The sequence below is a fragment of the Varanus komodoensis genome, unplaced genomic scaffold (genome assembly GCF_004798865.1).
Source record: "Varanus komodoensis strain SLA01 unplaced genomic scaffold, ASM479886v1 scaffold9, whole genome shotgun sequence".
Lineage (NCBI taxonomy): Eukaryota > Metazoa > Chordata > Lepidosauria > Squamata > Varanidae > Varanus > Varanus komodoensis.
In genome coordinates this window covers 28,591,820-28,611,531 of record NW_025336598.1, presented here as the reverse complement: position 1 = coordinate 28,611,531, position 19,712 = coordinate 28,591,820, and the positions used below count along the sequence as shown (strand labels likewise).

At 39.7% G+C, this 19,712-nt stretch overlaps 1 protein-coding gene across 5 annotated transcripts in view; it reads left to right on the top strand.

The window, feature by feature from the left end:
- The window catches only part of UBR3 (ubiquitin protein ligase E3 component n-recognin 3), a 111,954-nt gene that overhangs the window by 8,790 nt on the left and 83,452 nt on the right, over positions 1-19,712 (top strand). For 4 of the 5 annotated variants that reach the window (XM_044417965.1, XM_044417964.1, XM_044417962.1 and 1 more), the window contains exons 3-10: positions 5,126-5,284; positions 6,683-6,826; positions 7,579-7,628; positions 11,456-11,522; positions 14,487-14,617; positions 16,244-16,472; positions 16,623-16,802; positions 18,097-18,230. In XM_044417965.1, the coding sequence (XP_044273900.1) occupies positions 5,126-5,284; positions 6,683-6,826; positions 7,579-7,628; positions 11,456-11,522; positions 14,487-14,617; positions 16,244-16,472; positions 16,623-16,802; positions 18,097-18,230 (1,094 nt within the window). The remainder of the gene's footprint in view (positions 1-5,125; positions 5,285-6,682; positions 6,827-7,578; positions 7,629-11,455; positions 11,523-14,486; positions 14,618-16,243; positions 16,473-16,622; positions 16,803-18,096; positions 18,231-19,712) is intronic. The other variant, XM_044417963.1, reaches the window with a different exon arrangement.

Genomic DNA, 19,712 nt, shown 5'->3' with positions numbered 1-19,712 from the left:
GACAGTCCGGATATTTCAGATGGTGCAAAATAGAGCAGCCAGGTTGCTGAAGGGGGCTGGGCATTATTCTCACATAACCCCAGTCCTCTACCAGCTTCACTGGCTCCCCATCGAAGACTGGGCTCAATTCAAGGTGCTGGTTATCACCTATAAAGCCCTTAACGGCTTGGGACCTGGATACCTAAAGGAACGCCTTCTTCCATATTTGCCCTCCCGCCCCCTGAGATTGGCAGTAGAGGCCCTCCTCCGGGAACCCTCTGTGAAAGACATTAGGAGGCTCAGTACCCGGAGGAAGGCCTTCTCTGCGGTGGCTCCCCACCTATGGAATGTGCTCCCCAGAGAGGTCCGCCTGGCGCTGTCGTTATTTGTTTTTCAGTGCCAGGCCAAGACCTTTTTATTTAAACAATATTTTAACAATTTTTAATATCATCTATAGGTTTTAGTTTGCAGCCAGGGTGAATCTGGATTTTATTTGCATTATTTGTATTATGTTTGTTTATTGTATGTAAGCCGTCCTGAGGCTCATGCGATGGGATGGCATTCAAAAATTCTAAATAAAGAAATAAATGATAATCTATTTAGTTATAGCATTTAGCAAATTGCAAATGAATGTTATTTTAAGAAAATATTATATGAGCATAATTAATGACCTGGACAATCAACACCATTGCTACTAAGTGTCCTCTCCCATCAGGTAGAGCCCGCTTGGCACCATGGTCCACACCTGAACCGTGGGCGATGAAGCAGGCTGGGAGACGACTAGAGCATAGGCAGAGGAAATCCTGGGACGAATCTGGCCATTCACAACTTAGAGCTCATTATTGAGCCTATGCTGTGGTGGTGACGGCGGCGAAGAAGGAATTCTTCTCCACTTTCATTGCATCATCACAGTGCCATCCAGCTCAGCATTTTCGGGTGGTGCATGGCTTACTGCATTCTGGCCCTAAAAAGGATCCTGTTGCACCATCCATAGCTCACTGTGACGAGTTTGCCCGGCATTTTAAGGATAAAATCACTCAGATTCACCATGGGGTAGACTCCACAGTTGATACGGTCCTAGAACAGGGAGCATCTACAGTGCCAGCTGGTCCACCTTTATTGGACGAGTTTCTATTGTTGCAGCCTGAGGATGTGGACAAGGTGCTTGGACTGGTCTGACCCACCACCTGTCTACTCAACCCTTGCCTCTCGTGGCTGCTCAGCAAAGCCAAAAATGTGATAAGCACCTGGGTCCAGGAGGTCATCAGCACCTCCAAGGGAGGGCCAGGTTCCCACCCCTTTGAAGGAAGCGGTGATCAGGTCTGTTCTGAAGAAGGTGTCTCTGGACCCAGAGATGGCTGCCATCTATAGGCTGGTGACCAATATCCCGTTTTTGGGCAAGGTGCTCAAGTGGATGGTGGCAGGACAACTTCAGGTGCTATTGGAGGAAACTGATCATCTTGACCCATTTCATTCTGGCTTCAGACCTGGGTATGGAACTGAAACCGCCTTGGTTGCCCTATAGAATGACCTGTGCATGGAGATGGACAGGGGGAGTGCATCCCTGTTGGTTCTCCTGGACCTCTCAGCAGCTTTCAGTACCATTGACCATGGTATCCTTCTGGATAGGCTGACTGGGTTGGGAGTTGGTGGCACTGCTGTGCAGTGGTTCTACTCCTACTTGTCTGGCTGATTCCAGAAGGTGGTGCTGGGGGATTGTGGCTCTGCGCCCTGGCAACTTTGCAGGGTTCTGCATTTTATCCCCCTTGCGTTTTAACATCTACATGAAACTTCTGGGAGAAGTCATTTGGCAGTTTGGGCTGCGGAGTCATCAGTACGCTGATGACACCCAGCCCTACCTCTCTTTTACATCTAGTCCAGGTGAGGCACTGGCTGTCCTTATCCGGTGCCTGGCCAAGGTAATGGGCTGGATGAGGGCCAATAAAGTGAGGCTAAATCCAGATACGACAGAGGACCTGTTGGTACGCGGTTCAGCCTTCCAGGCAAGTGATTTTAGCTCTGTCCTGGATGGGGTTGCACTCCCCCTAAAGGATAGGGTTTGCAGTTTGGGAGTGCTCCTCGACCCAGAGCTGTTTCTGGAGTCCCAAGTGGCAGCAGTGGCGAGGAGCACTTTCCTTCAGCGTTGGCTGATCCTTCAACTGTGTCCTTAACTGCATAAGCATTGCCTTGCAACAGTGGCCCATGCTCTGGTAACTCCCTGGTTGGATTACTGTAACATACTCTGCGTGGGGCTGCCCTTGAAGATGGTCCGAATACTTTAATTGGTTCAGAATAGAACTGCCAGGATGTTAATGGGGACTGGCTGGTTTTCACATATAACACCGGTCCTCTACCAGTTACACTGGCTACCAGATGAAGTCCGGGCCCAATTTAAGGTGCTGGTTATGACCTATAAAGCCCTAAACAGCTTGAGTCCAGGATACTTGAAGGAGCTCCTTCTTCCCTATGTGCCCTCCTACCCCTTGAGAAATGAGGTAGAGGTCCTGTTCCGGGAGCTGTCCCTGAGAGAGATCTGGAGGGAGAGTACCTGGAGGAGGGCCTTCTCTGTGGTGGGAGATAGTATAGAACAGGGAGGGTCATAGTGAGATTGGTATATCAGCCCAGTTGACTAATGACAGGTTGAAAGAGCTGACCGATTAATATTCAGAGTTTCTGCCATTTGGCTGACAAACACTGTGAACCTTTCTGAAGGTGGAGATAACTCTGTTTGGTAGCGAAAGGAGGAGGGGGGGGTCAGTTTAGAATCAGCTTGTACCATAGGCGGAACTTAATTCAGAATAAGGTGGCTTGTTAACTTGATGGATGCTTCCTACTAACAACCTTTACATTACCCATTTTGTACCATAAAGCCAATCCTGACTGGTCAGCTTTAATGTAATTGAAGACTATAGTTAGAAGCCTCTGGTTCTGAACTAATGTGTAGGGAAAAGAGGAGAGCTTGTTGCTGCAGAACATGAGCAGGCGGGCACCATTTATTTATTTATATTGATCTCCCACCCATTTTCTTCTAAGAGAGCATACATTATCCTATTCTCTCCATTTTATCCTGTGAGGTAAAATAGACTTTTGAGTTGCCTGGGCTGGAGGCAAAAGCTTTTCGGGATTCCAAGGAAGGAATATGCAAGCTCCAGGTTTACTTACAAAGAGAAATTTATTTGTGCACACAGCTAGCTAGCTAGCATTTCCAAAACGTTTAACAGCAAGTCACTTATGCAGTAACCACTGCATAGTAGGCCTCAATCAGCTGGAATGGACAGGATCAGTGGCGCCTCCTTGGACAGTCTGAACAAGAGCACAAGGGCAAGCTTATATAGATTACATGTTTACCACAGCACAGTATACAGCATGCAGCCAGCGAAGTCTATTGGAGAGAGAAGAGGTAGCAGGGACATGGATTGTTTACACAGCTGCCAGGGAACAATGAAGGGCAGGGAGCCAGTAGGAAGGCACAATAACTGAGAAGGGTCCCTGCCTGGCTGGTCAAGGTCCCTTGGTGGAGGCCTCCCCTTCTCCGGGATGCCAAGACATTGGGGTGTCTGGCTTCAGAGCATAAGTTCATCGACTTATGTGAGTGCAGAGAGATACTGGCAGGGCCAATAAGGCGTTGGTTCAGGGATGCAAACAGAGGGGTGGTCGTCCTTTGATCCATTTTATCAGGCCTCAAGAGTGTCCGTCATTGTGAAGGCATTGAGGTGGGGCCAGGAAGAGATAACAAAGGTGCTACATCATTATTAAGAGAAACGGCACCCAGGCCTAGCAAGGCCTACATCCTTGGGAGCCAGAGACTCGTGCTTTAACTTGGAATGCAGACCTGCTGTAGTTGTGTACCAGTGACTGGCCCAAAGGCACCCACTGAGCTTCGTAGCCGAATAGCGATTAGAAAGTGGATGCACTGAGTTTCAGTCCAGCTCTCTAACCACTGTGACACACTAGCTTTATGTGGCCTTTGTGTCCTGTTTGTGACTTTTCTATGGGCAATTGAATGGCCACTGTATGAACAGGATGCTGGATTAGATAGCTCTTTGGTCTGATCCAGCTTGGCTCTTCTTAAGACTACAAGCCTTGAGTACCAAGATACCATAGCAACCTAAAAGCATTCCAAAATCAACAGTAGAGTAGGAGCAAGGGTTAAAATTGACATCTTAAGTATTGACCAACAGGAGATGTAAGCAGTGAGCTCTTTGGAGCCTTTTTTAAATCAGTCAACAAGACAACCAAATGTATTTCCTGTGATAGGGAATTCCATAATCATCTGGTTCTGTCTCTTGTGCCCCAAAAGTAATAGTCAGGAATATATGACTGTAAGCAGGATGTGAATGACTGGGGCTTCAGATAGGTAGCTGGCAAAACAACAAAAGTTGATAAAAGGTGCTTCTGGTCACTGACATGACTTGCACTTCAGAGAGTTCATTATAACTTACAAAGCGTTGCACTGGGTCCATCAGAAAGGTACCACCCCATTCATTGGTAGGTGTATAGTTTCATTCAGCTCAGTAGATTTCCCTTTCCACAGCACCTCTACCTTATCAGGATTCTGTCTGTGTACTTGCACTCATGGATCTCAGAAGTGCTTCCTGGCACAAATTGAGTCGTTTACAGCATCTGAGGGACTAGTAGATAGAAGTGAAGTAGAACTTCATTTTAGCTCAAACTCCTAGATGATTTCTCTCAATAGTTTAATTTAAATATTGGAAAGCATGGGGGCAGGATTAAAACAGTGTACTCAAAAGGCCATGGGTTACTAGTCCCACAGCACCATCTTCTGGGTTCACCTCGAGTACTGTAGTTGATGGTATCAAAAGCCTTGGAGGTTCAAGAGATTGAGATGATATACCATACCACCAAGATGACCAAAGCTATTTGTACCTGAAAGTGGGTTAGAACCAATCCACAATATCCATGTCAGCCAAGACCAATTTACAGATGTGACCAGGCTTAATCACATACATGGCCTAATCAGGTGTGCAGTGTGAGGTTTTAGTTGTAGGAATGGGACAGCGTGTTCGGTATGTGAGCTGTCCAGAGGCGCAGAGTGATTGGACAAGCTAGAAATATCCCAAATAAATAAATAATAAATAAAAATGTGCAGCTAATCGTATGCTTGTTGCTCTTCCCTTACCCTCAGTTCTTGATCTACCATCAGAAAAAGACCTCCAAAAAGTCCTTCAGATATTGGAACCCCACATTTCATTTTTGGAAGATCTGACAAAAATGGGAGGAGCAATGCGTTCAGTCCTTACTCAGGTTTTGACAAATCAGCAATTCTATAAAGATCTCAGCTCTGGTGAGTTAATGTTTTATCTTGTCTGGAGGAATTCTTAGTGTTATCCATTTGTTCTGCACTTTTAATATCAGCCTTTCCTGCTTGTTGATTGTTTTAGGAGAAGGAACAGTGGTGAGCTTGTACATATGCCCCCCATAGGCCTTAAAAACTGGAATAAAAGCATTGGAGTAATAAAATTCTTATAGAAATTAAGACTGTCCTAACTTTTGAGTGAATGATCCTCAAGGCTGCATACAATATATTGTAATGCACACATGAACAGACACCTCAGTAGTCCTTTTCCCTTGGCTGATGAAGTTCAACTGTGCTTTTCTGTCACTTCTGCTTTCCCAGAATCCTTATGACATTACACCATTCTTTCTGGTGCTGGAACTGTCAGAACAGCCGGACTATCTGCCTGACAGTTTCAGTGTTAAGTGTCCAAGAGGACATCAATAGGCATAGTGATGGTATTGTGGAACTGAGCATGTAGTTAGTGGAGGATGGAGGGACAGGTACAACTTCATCTCATGTACTTTTATGTGGGTAATTATTATCCAGCTGAGCAGACAAGTGGCAAACTTGATGAAAAAGGCCTTTTTTCGCAGATCTGGTAGCTGAAGAATATGGCAGTTCAAACTTTAATGAAGACATAAAATGTCATCTTTTGAGTTTATCCCTCTATGTAGAACTTCAGTATTTTGTACAGTTCCTTTTCTTCCCACATCTACCTTTAGTACATAATTATATAAAGCATTTCTAGGTTATCAGAATGTTCCCAACTGCATTCAAAGATGGTTCTAAGACTAACTTAAGAAGAATCCAAAAGATAAGAATAGGTATGCAGCCTTCAGAAAACCAAGTTGAATAAATGAAGAGTCGAGAAATGCCAAAGCTTTTGGTATATTAGAAGATCCAGCCTTGCTGATATTCTTCTTTTGGTGTCAAGGGTCAAATTAGCATTCCTAATTACTTTGGTAGGATGCTCAGCCTTCAAGAATTAACCCCCCCAACCCCCCCCCCCCCACACACACAACACAAAACAGAAACAGTGCAGACATGGGAAAGGGTTGTGTGGGGGGGATTGTTAGTCCTGACATAGTCACAGGCTTAGAGAAGTCTGCTACATGTGACCACAGTTACACAATCTGCTCAGGGTAGTTGTGGGTATGCTACCTACAGAGGAGTTATTTTTTCTGTAAAACAAGGCATTGCAGTTTTCTGGAAAATATAATATTTACAGGTGGAAAGAACTATGTGAAGGAAAACAAATAGATCTTGTGCTTCAAATGAGTAATGGTGCATTTATTTAGTGGAAATGCTATATAATTTCTTTCATACCATATCATTTATTGTATAAACTGTTACTCTAAGAGTTTGTTCCTTAGACTGAAAGTTTATTTTTGAAATATATTTAAGGTGGTGGAGAAAATGCTTGTGCAAGGAAAAGTCATGAAAAATACCTTGTAGCTCTAAAAGGTTCTGGACTTACATTTCCAGAAGATAAGCTCGCATGTGGAGTACAGGAACAAGCGGCTGGAAGCAGCACTCCCGTAAATCAAGGTTTGTTCCAAACATATCTGGAGTGCGTGTGCGTATGTGTGTCTGCATCTGTCTGTATCTCTGTCTGTTTATATTTGAATGTTGTTAAAATTATGCCAAAACACTCCAGCATGAATTTACTCAGCATGTTAAAACATAGAATGTAGTTGAACCTGCATAAACACTGGAAACAAAAATATATCAGAACCTTTATCTGGTTTCCAAAATTTGAGAGTATCTGCATTCTTATATAGTAGAATTAAATTATTGTAGACATATTAGGTTTCTGGCTTCTGTTTATTAGCAAATAGGATATTTTGAATGACCACACAATAACTGTGGCTCAGATAGCATTTCAACAACAAGCATTTCTGTACTATTCTAGGTTTTGGGTACTATCCAGTTGGCCCTAGTGCTAATGTAAATGATCTAGTACTAGTATAAGTACCTTGTAGTGTAATGTTAGCATTGTTACTGTGTGCAGTGGATTTTCTGGGGACTCAGAGGTCCCCTATGCTAGCACCATATAAATTACATTAGGTCTCACACATCTGATTGGATACAGTCCATAGAAAAATCACAAGCAGCACCTTCTCAAGGGTTTAGCATTTTCTTGTTACATTTGATTTGCAGACACCTTTAGGTACCCCTTGATTGAATGATTAACCCAGAGTTAAATGTGGATTTAATTTTTAGAATAAAAGTTTCAAATTTATTCATTTGTCCAGTTACGAGTGAATTATAAAGGATATTTTAATTTTTAATTTCACAAGGTTTTGCAGGTGCTACACCAGCTTCAGGGCAAGGTGACTCTTCAGATGAGGTGAGATTCCTTTAGAAGTAAAATAAAATCTATAACCTTATTTGATATAAATTAAAATACCTGAGCCTTATTTTGCTTGCATTTGCTAACAAGTAGATTATTTATTTAATTTTTATACTGCCCAACAGTGGAAGCTCTCTGGGCAGTTCACAAATTGATTGTTTCAAAGCTATAATCCATAAGGTTGAAAATATCTCTCTTCTATATTTGCAGCTTTCTCATGCTAGGAGGGTTGTTGCTAATACCGCTTTCGTTGAACTAATTTTAGCAACACTGGGAATCACAGTGTAGATAGCAACTTCTGGAAATATGCTAACTCATTATCATGCCATTTTCACTTCTGCTGAACAAGTTTTAACTAGTGTTATGCCAAAAAGGCTATGTATATCTTTCTAGTTATGTTATTAAGGGCAATAATGAATTTTTTCTCTGATAGGTTCCTTGTTGAAACTTCATTGGAAAGGAATATTTGCTTGTAACAGGGCAATTCTGATCTTGTTTATTCAGAAATAAGCTCCATTAAATTCAGTATGGGCTTACTCCAAGTTAAATGATTATAGAATTGCCATTTACTTCTGTATGTGTGTAAAATAAATATTTGCATTTTAAGGTAATTTTCCCCTTAAAATATGTAGTGAAGTTACTACATTGTAACATTTATTTTTAAAAGTGGCAAAAACATTAAATGTTGTCCTTTTTCTTTTGATAAAATTTTGACTGTTAAAGGAAAATACAAAATAAGGGTTTACAAACCTACAGATAAATCTACAAATATTTCTAAAGGTTTAAAACCAGAACAATTTCCTACCAAAGTAGATGATTTACCATAACCAGTAGAACCAGTAGAAGAAACAAATTAGCCCTAGTAAAGATTGTTCTGTGCCTTGAACTTTATCATAACAACACTCCATTAATGACTCCACCTCTCAATACTTTGGTATTTTTTCTACCTTCTTTCCCTTACTTATATCAGTAGGCTTTGTCACATAGGTTGATTGTTTTCCCCTGAACCTTTAACAGTGTGACATAAAGCTGCTCAGAGAGTGATCTTGTGACCTCTAGATTTTGTCGGAGGGACCATAGGATTTTTCAGTTTCTCAGAGGTTGAAGACAGTGCTTTGACCTTGTAGCTGGAAATCTGAGTTGTGTCTGCCCACTTGCAACCTACATGGAAAGGACCACAGTGGCTACTCTCCAAATCGGGAAAGCAAGCTTGGAAAAGGGTAGAAGAGGGTGGGAAGAGAAAGAGACTTCACTTGCCTCAATATGAGGTATTTTGAAGATGCTCCAGGCTCTCCCCCCACATGCTTCAACTAAATGGGTAAAAAGCCCTGTTTAGCAAAAATTCAGAGCTCGAGGATGAGGAGGGGACGACGGCTTCCGCTGCTACCATTGCTCTGCACTGGGTGCCTGTAAGCCTCCAAGTTCAGATTGCACTCTGAGTCAATGAAACTTTTCCTGGTATTGTGATTAGTATTGGGAAAGGCTTTACTAGGTAAATTTCTACATATCAGGTTTTCATAAAAGTTGCTAGTGTAGAGCTGATTAAAAGAGATGACTCTGTTTAGAAACCATTTACAGTATTTCAAATTTTAGTTCAGCTTCAGAAAATAAATGCCCAGATGGCTACTTCACACTAGATTCCAGTTGAGATTACAGAACACAAACAATTGAAGACTTGTAACATCTGCAAAAGATTTCTGGTTCCTGCCAAACTGTACTTGAAAAAGTATGACAGGAAAATTATTATTTATATATGCCCACATAATTAGATGTATATTGTCCTCTGAATTGCAGATTCTGCTTTCAGCAATGGCATTGAGGGGTTGACTGTTTTTCAAAGTACTGCATTTCTACTTTCTTCTTCTTGAAAGGAAAGATTTAAAATAAATTTAACTGAAGGTGAAATCTATTTTCTTCACCAAAATTAATTCCAAATGATGTCCCAAGTATTTTGACCTTGTACAGTTTATTAAGTAAGGCTTATGCAGTGAACTTTCTGGGTGGAGGTGAGAATGTGCAGCATGGGATATTGTTTATGGTGTTGGAAAGGAGTGATGCAGGATCATTTCAGTTCAAGATGTACAGCTAGAAGTTTTAAAGAAAGGAGCTTGAGTACATTGGGAAGAGGGACATTTTAAGTGCTTCATGCTTTCTCATGACCAGATTACTTCATTTGCTTTTCTGATCACTCAATAATAAATTCACCCATTTTTGTATGTACCTTTCTTAAATAGAGAAAAATACATATTATAGACATACTTGTTACCCAAAAGAACCCCCATGGCTAGTTGAGATCAGAGTTATGATCTCTTGATTAAACCATTGCAATCTTATCCAGAGACAATGAGTTATCATTTAAATGTCTAGTTCAAGGCTATCGTGTGCATATAATCTAAAAGCTATGGTTTATGTTAAACATGTTTTGTTGTTTAAGCCGTGACTAGGCTTGCAGACAAGCAAACGAATTGTTTTCTTTAGTTCTGGTTCTCCTATTTTACTATCATGCATACCAGTTTCATTTTCAAACTTTTATTGCTGGATGCCTTTTAGAGTTTATTTTCTACTATTTATATACCACTAAATATTTTTAAAAACTAATAAATATAAATATTACAATAATAATTAAATCACATTTAAAATACAATTTTAAGAACAATATAACACAATACAATTATGATAATAATACAAGAGTGGTGACAGTATGGCTAATTTAATTACAAATAATGGAAAGCCTGAGCAGACAGGTGTATTTTTAGGAGGTGTTTGAAAGATGCCAAATTTTCTGCCTCCTAAATGGCATCAGAGAGGATTTTTTTCCCCATAGGGTGAGTACCATCACCAAGAGGGCTTGCCATCAAGGTATTACATGGTGACATTCCAATAATCTTGTGATGTTCAGAAAGGCTTCCTCAGATGATTGGATGAATGGTATTACTATTAAGTTCTGTACTAGGAAGAAGGGGGAATTGATTTTGATTATAGAACAGCTATAGCTGCATCCCTTTTTAAAGCTATGTGAACCAGCAAGGGAAGCATTTCACTGTACATTTCATGTAAGAATGGTGAACGAATAGTGAAAATTCAGCAGATTGCTAGGAAAGCACCCTAATAAGGTTATCTAAACCTGTTAACACATTGGTGGGGGAACATATTGTCTGCTAGAAACATAGAAACAAAGCGAGCCAGAAGGGGCCTCCTGGGCCATCTAGTCTGAACTCTGGGTACAGCTGGCTCTGCTCGTGTAATCCACAACATGTGGTTGTGCAGTCTAGCTCCTTAAATGTTGAAATATTTTAGGATCATTTTCCTAAAATGTTATTTTGGTTCTCTAAGTGAACATGTTTCTTATTAAGTGCCACTGAAACTAACAGTACTTGCTTCTAAGTAAATACTAATAGTATTGGAGTGACTTCGATATAAAGCCTTACATTTACATTACATTTATTAGAAAGTGCCATGTTATTGGTATTATGCTTTTTATTTTAATTTTAGCCGTAAAAGGTATTTGAAGAAAATTTATGTAGAATCGGTTTCCTAAATGATGAGACCAAAACCGATAGTTTAAATGGTGTAGTTATAAAGGGTATTAGTAGCAGCAAAAGCAAATTTAACAAGCTTTATGAGGATCTTTCTGATGAAGAATATGCTAATAATGTGAGTGTTGTTTTTTTAAGTGTTTTTGGAATATGGAGCCGCTATTAAATGCTTCCAGAGCACTCTGCTTCCATCTTACTTTTCTCTCAGAAGCATAATTATAGAGCTTAAGTTCTCTGACATTAAGTTGTTTTATGTTTATTCACTTTTAAATGCTTCTCTTGTCTCAGGAGGACCAGGACGGTAGCCAAGGTGTGGGAAAGCGCAAGAGGGTGAAACTAAGCAGCAGCACCAAAGGTACATGCAGATTGCTTGTTGTATACATTGTGTTTTGTGTCTGATATGGTCCCCTGTTGACAAATATGAAAAAAATAATGGATAAATATGCTGATGTGAAATGCTTCTACCAACAAGTTCCTGCTAGCTTCATTGCCTTCTGTTAACTGTGTCTGTGTCCTTTAGCTGTGCAGTACATTTCTGACATGTAAGCTGAGCTTTGAGCAAACTTAATACAGAGTTTCCTGATATTTTTGAATAGACTTACATGAAAATGCACCATAAGATTTGAAGAGGGTAAGAATTTATAGAAGTAGAAAAATATACATAAATCTCTTTTGGTAAGGCACTTTGGATGCTTTGTTAGCACTAGTAAATTCCTAGTTGAATATTCTAATAGTGATACAACGGTTTTACTTGGCTCCAACATTTATCTGTCAAAGACTGTGTAATTGGGAAACAAGTTTTCTTGTTCTGAGTGGGAGGGAGAAAGAAGAATGTCCTAGCCTGTGGTCTTTTGTTTTTCTTGCTGAAACTTATTTATAGCAGTAGCAGAGGTTAATTAGGCACTTTCTGTTATTTAAGAAAAAGGTTGATTGCATGAAAAGATGGCGGTCTGACTGACAGGGGTTCTCTTGGCAAGGGCTGAACATGAAAGTGAAACATAGGGTCTTGGAGGATGGATTGATTTGAAGAGGAAACCATAGAAATATTGTTTTACTTGCTGAGCTAAGTCTGGGAAGTAGAAAAGTAGAATTTTATTATCAGGAGGCATTGAAAAGGACATGTGGTTCTTTATCTGTACTGCAGAAGATAATACAGTTGTCTGCTAATAGGAAAGAAGTGATGGTTTTGAGAAATTGTGCAGAGGAAGGAACTGTACACCTGTAAAGCTGAAGTCTAATAGATTTAGTTCTGAGAAAAGCAGATGTCTTTCAGGATCATTTCATCATTAATGCTCTGTGTAAAAAAAATAAAGTGGAATCAATTTAGATCCTAGAATTTTAAAGTACAGATTTTCACATTGTCAGGGGCATTAGTGGGGCATGGGGAAGGAAGGTGCTAGGTAGCAATTTGATGCCTATTTAGCTGAAGTAAGTAAGTCGGACTTTCGTTTGGGTAGACATGAACATGATTGCAGCTTTAAAATTATTAGGCAAGCAGGGAGCTGTGTTTCTGTAGCACTCTTTGTCCATTGAGTTCCACATTTGCGTTCCCCTTTTTCTCCCCCATGTTTTAACACTGTTAATTTTATTGACCTGATTCAGACATAATACTAACTGACAGGTTTGTTGTATTCTGGATTTTCATATATGTATCCCAAGTATAGAAACTATCCATGGCTTGTTGACCATAAAAAACACAGCAAGAAGACCTGTGATTGGCTGAATGTGGAATGCTGGGGTGTTGTAGGACTTTATTTTTCTGTGCTAAGTGATGAAGGCATCTGTTATCAAAACACCCTTACAATGCCTTGAGAACCCTTAAATCATTTTGAAGTAGAACTGGCTTCCAGGCCTGTATTTCTGTAGTTAATTGATTATGGTGATGGCACTTTCAAGAAAGAATGGGCTGTAGAAGGGAGATACTTAACTCTTGTCTCTTTCACCAGTTTCGCTCATGTAGTGCCTACCTTTCTGGCCATGCCTTTTTACCCAGCTTGCTCTTGGTCTTTGAATCCATCTAGGAAAGAAAAATGCGTGGAAGCAACCTGGAGGAAATGGTTGAGGAGGAGAGTGTGTATAATATTTTCCAGTCCTTTCCTCTAATTCCCTCCCTACAAACCCCCCTTTCTGCTTGGGAATTGGCAATAGGAGGGAAACATGAATTTCCTAGATTTGCATTTGCCTGATATAATAATTCCAACCACATTTTCACTTTGCAGCTAAGAAAGTAGAAACTAATTTTCCCAAGCTAGAACTTTGGGAACAAGATCAATTAGACTTTGATTAGGGATGCTTCATTTTAGAAGGAATGCATTTTTTTCCGGTACATGAAAATTAGATCATTGACAGTAAGAAGAGACTGGGGGGCTGTGAATCCATTCAAAAGTTACTAAACAGCCCTCCACCCTTTTAGGATTTTACTCTTCCTTCTCTGAGGTTACTTATCATCAGTGCTGTTGTCAATGTTAGGGTGCTCTGAAGGAAACCCAGAGGAAGGAGACTGCTTGTAGGGGAAAATAAGTCTCTGTCCTTAAGAATAATTTTCTTAAGTTCTCAGTGGCTATATTTTATTACTTGCATGGTACAAAATAAAGTGTTCCAAGTGAATTTTATAAATCAATGTATCAAGATGGATTTTGGCTCTGTAAATAAGTATACTCTTTGAAACAATGTAACATTCTTTCACAGTGTATTAGGTAGGACACAGTTCTACGAATGACAGACAGAAAAAGGGAATTCCTGGTTGGAATTGGCATGACTGGTTGGAATTTGTAGGACCGAGAATTCTGGGAGTTGTAGGACTTCCTTCTGTGTAAACATGCATAGGATTTCACCTTAATTGGATATGTTTTTGGCAGTGAAAACTGACTTTTTGTACTATAGTGTGAATAGTTTTGTCTTACAGAAATCTCAGCCAATTATTCTAGCAGCGAATTATCCTCTTGTTCTTTTTCAAACTTAGAACTCTAGCTAGTTCTAAGATTGCTGTGTGTTCCAGTCAATTTCTGAATGAACAACTCAGAAATTGGTCATGATATTCAGACTGGGCCACTACATAAGATCTGCATGCATGGAAGGTTTGGACTGAAATCCTATTTGCACAGATGTCTAAAAACATAGCACTTTGGCCCGCAATACATTAGGTTAGTCCAGTGCAGTTTTTCTTCTGAGCATTAACAAAAATTCAGCAATAAACCCTAGATCCATAGTATATTACATTTTTTATATGTGGAAATACCATTATTATTATTCTATTAATATAATTATTATTGTATTCTGTTTCCATCGCATGTCCTCCAATTTTATTATATTTGTACAGATCAATCTATCATGGATATTTTGAAGCATAAATGTTTTCTAGAAGAATTATTATTTTGGACAATAAAATATGAATTTCCACAGAAAATGGTAACATTCTTACTCAACATGCTTCCAGACCAAGATTATAAGGTATTTGTGTGTTTCTTCTTTTTCCTAGCTAAAAGTTTCCCACTGTAGTTTATATGGAGTAATATGCAGTGGTTTAGGGAAATTATTATGGAAGAAGTCTAGTATTTCTTACTGTTGCAGGGTTGCTGATAGAAAACCACAAAGAAGATAATAAAAATAGAAACTAAGTTAAACTTGGAACAATGATTATTAGATACATCTGGGCTGAAAGACTACCAAAAACATTGCTAGAGTTTTCTCCTGACTGACCATGAAATAGCTTACATTTACTGTTCTTTGTCTTTCACATCTGACAATGGGAATTAGCAGCACCACTGTTTCTCTGATTTTCAGAGAAAATTTAAATTACTTGTAGAACTCAAAACACAAGATTTCTGCAGTCTTAATGGCTGGGTGCTTTTGAAAGGCCCTACTAACAAGTTAGGTTAGTTATGGTGAATATAGCCTCCAGGTGACATTTACCTAGCCATTTGTTCCTCATTTGCAAGCCTTTAAAATACAGTTGTTAGAAGACCTGTAGCCTGATCCTATGCAGTGTGAGTAAACCCTTTGAAATCAGCAGATTGGGCTTCAGCCTGAATACTCCACAAGCATATTTTACCTTTCTTTGCCTGCCATACTTTCTTACCTGCACCAATACATTCCACCAAGTAGCCTGACATACCTTTTCACTGAACAAAGGCCACTTTTAAAAATAGTTCAGAAATTTCAAGCAGTTCAAAATGAGGCACGATCCGATGACTTCACAATGTTGCCCCTGCCCCATCCCCACTTGCAGTTGGCCTGGAGAGAACCATGCTGACTGCTTCCTCCTTGAGGTAACAATTGGGCTTTGGAGAGTGCGAAATGGGTGTGTGTGTGAGAAGGCTGAGGTGTAGACCACTTCCTTTCAGTTCCCCAGCCTCCTTCCCCCTATTCCTTGGTGCTTTATTTAGATGGCTAGAGGTGGCCATCTAGATAACATACATACCATGATTGTCCAAGAGCAGTAGAGATGCTGCACATTGTTTCATGCATAGGATGCAAATAAGCACCTGAATTTGGAGGCTTGCATGCAGTGAGGGCAAGGGGATATAGAATTGTACCCTAAGACTCTGAAGCAGGACTGGATGGTATGCTCATATCACACCCAAGTTTTGTGATCTGCACTGGCTTTTAGTTAATTTCTTGGCTCAAGTCAAAGTCCTGGCTTTACTCTTCATTGATCTGAATGGCTTGAACCATGTCATACTAGATGTACCTATTTAAACCTTATGACCATTTTGTGAGTCCCTTCTGTGGGTGCCTCCGCCATATGAATTGAGGCCAAGGGGTAGTAGAGAGGGGGCTTGCCCTGGTTCATATGTGGTGCTCTTTTCAGTAGCAGTTGAAGAACTTTTTATTTTTTTAGGTTTTGTGTTCTTTGAAACCTTTCACCGTTGCTATCTTATGATCACAATTTTACTTTGGTTTTATTCTGTAACTCTTTTAATCTTTCCAAGATTTAACATTGTTTTATTATTTTGGTTTTTTTTACAGCCTAAAGAGTTTGGGCTTTTAGGAGTTTTATAAATATATAGTTTATGTAAGTAAGTATTGAAACTTGTAGTAATTGCTTTTTGCATGCATTTGTTTTCTACCTTGCAGATTGCTTTTACTAAAACATTTGTGCAGCATTACGCATTTATTATGAAAACACTGAAGAAAAGCCATGAATCTGATACCATGTCTAATAGAATTGTACACATTAGTGTCCAGCTGTTCAGCAATGAGGAGCTAGCACGTCAAGTGACAGAAGAATGCCAATTACTTGATATTATGGTCACTGTCCTGCTATATATGATGGAGAGTTGCCTTATTAAAAGTGAGCTACAAGGTAAGTTGAATTCAGGTTATTCAAGAGGCTTATGTGGAATAATTTTGATTAAGGTGCCCCATCTGTAGGTTTTCTGTTTTAGAGTGCTTCTTTGTATCAGGGAGTGAAGGTCCATACGATTTTGATTTTGATTTTGATTTTTTCTTTTAGATGAGGAAAACAGTTTACATGTCGTAGTAAACTGTGGGGAAGCACTGCTGAAGAACAATACCTACTGGCCACTTGTCAGTGACTTTATTAATATCCTTTCACATCAGAGTGTGGCTAAGAAATTCTTGGAGGATCACAGGCTGTTAGTAACATGGATGAATTTTGTATCATTTTTTCAAGGTATGTGATACTTTCATTAACTATGTAAATTAACATTGGCTGGGCAAAGACAATTGATAAAAACCTTTAAATTCTTGCAGATGACCTAATATTTGTTTTGCAGTAATGATATATTAAATATTTTTAATAAACGCTGTGATTTACTACCAGATATCATTTCTTTTTTGTTATTTTTCTGGGGCATGGATTATTTCAAAACAGATTCTCTTTACTATTAAACAGGTAAATTTTAAGACATTGAATATTATTAAAACACAAAACTGTAGTTATTGACACACTGTTTCAAAAATACTCTAATTTTAAACAGTTTTAAAATATTTAAATAGAAGTTGCTGCATGTGCAAATGCTTGATGTGTGTAATAAAAAATACGGCTTTGCCCTTGAGAATATGCCATTTAATCGAAGGACCTGTAGTCCTAGTCACATTTATCTGGGGGAAAGTCCTGTTGAATTTAACTGGACTTATCTCTGCATGGGCAAGTCAAGGATTGTGCGAGTCTCCTAAGTTTAGATACTGGAAAGAGATCCTGTCACTGTACCCTTGCTCCAACCTCATGGCACTTTAAGTGCTTAACTAGAATTGATGCTAATGATGGTTAAAACAAACCAAGTCCCCCTCTTAAGTATGGTTCTCCAGGGCCTAAATCAGAAACCTAATGTACTTAGGCCGAGTTATTTGGGTCCAAGACTGTCTCTAAGAAGACAATAGAAGATTCCAATATCAGTCCCTGTGACTGGCAAACCGTATTAAGCCACTGAACATCTGTATTGACCCAGGAGACCGTCATTCAGGCTTGAGTAGTTTCTTGGCATAAATGCTGTCAGTGCCAGCTGTGGCTCAGACCTTGGTAACCCAGGCAGCATTTCTACCGCTACTGGTGGCTATAGCTCCTCCTTTGCAAAACTGCAGCTGTGTCACTTATTCCTCCCCTTGGCTAGGATCACCTGGTGGCAGGTGAACAGCTTAGGTGAGAAATGAAAAACAGCTCAGCTTTTATTGGCACAGGGAGTCTGCCATCCAAAAGATAAGATTGCTGGCTGATTGGAGCTGAGTGGCTCCAATGTTCTCATCCAGAAGTGTCATTGGATGAGCATGTCCACAGCAGCTGGGTGACTGACTGGTGGCTTTATGGCTGTAGCCTCACCAGGACACCCAACTTGTAGCAGATGCCAATAGTGGTTTTCTCTTTGCTATTTTTGTAGATGACTAACCATAGATAGATTGTGTTCATGTAACAAAGTTAGAGTGCTGTTTAGTTATAATGTCATACAACTCTGTCTCAATCTTTTAAGGCATGAATTTAAACAAGAGAGAACTTAATGAGCACGTTGAATTTGAATCCCAGACTTACTATGCTGCTTTTGCTGCTGAGCTTGAGGCCTGTGCCCAGCCCATGTGGGGGCTATTATCACACTGCAAAGTCAGGGTAAGTTAAACACCTTCTTCCTTTCAGTACTCTTCCATGATTGAATATTTTTAGAAGTAATATTCATTTAGTAAATTGGCTAATAAGGAACAAGTACCATCAGATGCATTTCCTAAGGACACTTGGGACAACACGTTATGTTGCATTGTTTGACTTACACTGTTCAGTTGGACTGAGAATTTAGACAAAAAGGAGGCAATCACCCATAAGATGCAGCTGTAAGAACAAGTCAGGTTGAAATGGAAATTGTAGAGTAGCTAATCCCCAGTGTAAATGAAGGACATAACCAAAACCTTCTCGACTAACACATAACCTTATTTACTTACTGTCCTTTTATTTATGTCTGTTACTTCATTTATTTATAAATGTCTGTATATATTTTCAATACTTACATACTTCCTGGTAACAAACATTCTCTTGGAAGCTTAAAAGTGAACATAAATTTTCCAGAAATTGCTGATTTTACAGGATATTGTGATTGCACATGAGGTCTGTTGCTGCTGTAAGCACCACCATACATAGCAACCTTGGATGAGGTTATGAGTGGATTCAAGCTAATCTATTTCCTTTCCTTTTATCCTTACCATGTGTAGAAAGAAAAACTAGATTTGAAGATCTCACCTCTATTGTAATGCAGGGGTTACCTTTAGCTAACATTATTTGATGTGATATTTCCAAGGTATACTGGGTTGAATGTGGAGTTTTTCCAAATAGAAGGGGTTCTTCAGGTCACAGAATGGACTTAGATCTGGTGGGGACTCCCACTTGAAGAAGGAAGAGGGGACATTTTTGCTGATTATCCTTTCCCTGCAGTTCCCCATGTTACTGTGTTGAAAGGTCTCTAAACCCTCCAGAGCAGCTTTTTAGTGATCTGCTGGAGGGATGAAGAATTGGTAAAGATTTTCACCTCAGACTTCATCCACTGGGAACTCTCGATCCATTGAGCATTAATTTAAACCATGGATATGGGCATGTACATGGGTTCTGTATGAAAGAGCCTATGAAAACTAAGAAACCTGTTAAAAGACAATTGTGTTTCACTTCTAAGAGTCTCCTACTGTGTCATAAGATGACCTCTTCTTCTTCAGCTGCATTCTTAGTTAAATTTTCTAATGGGAAATGGGATGGAATAAAATGGGTTCTTTTATTTCCCAGGAGCTATCTTGAAAGAGGAATATAAATCCCTTGAGAAAAAACCCATAATTTTTACCATGATTGTTAGGCCAACAAGGCTGCTGTCTATGAGGATTTTAGGCTATTAATAGTGCTAGGAATCTGTTTATGTGTTTCTTCCAGTGTAATGAGCCAAGTATCTCAAACTGGAGGTGCTTCCTTTGTTCTCCTTTGTTCACAAATCCCTTTGTGGATTTGTTGGGGTCCACAAAATGGGGTCCACTTCAAAGTAAGCCAGTAAAAATGACATCACCCTCTTTTATGATAGATGCTACTATTATCTTTTGGCTTGCACTGATGTCTCTTGTT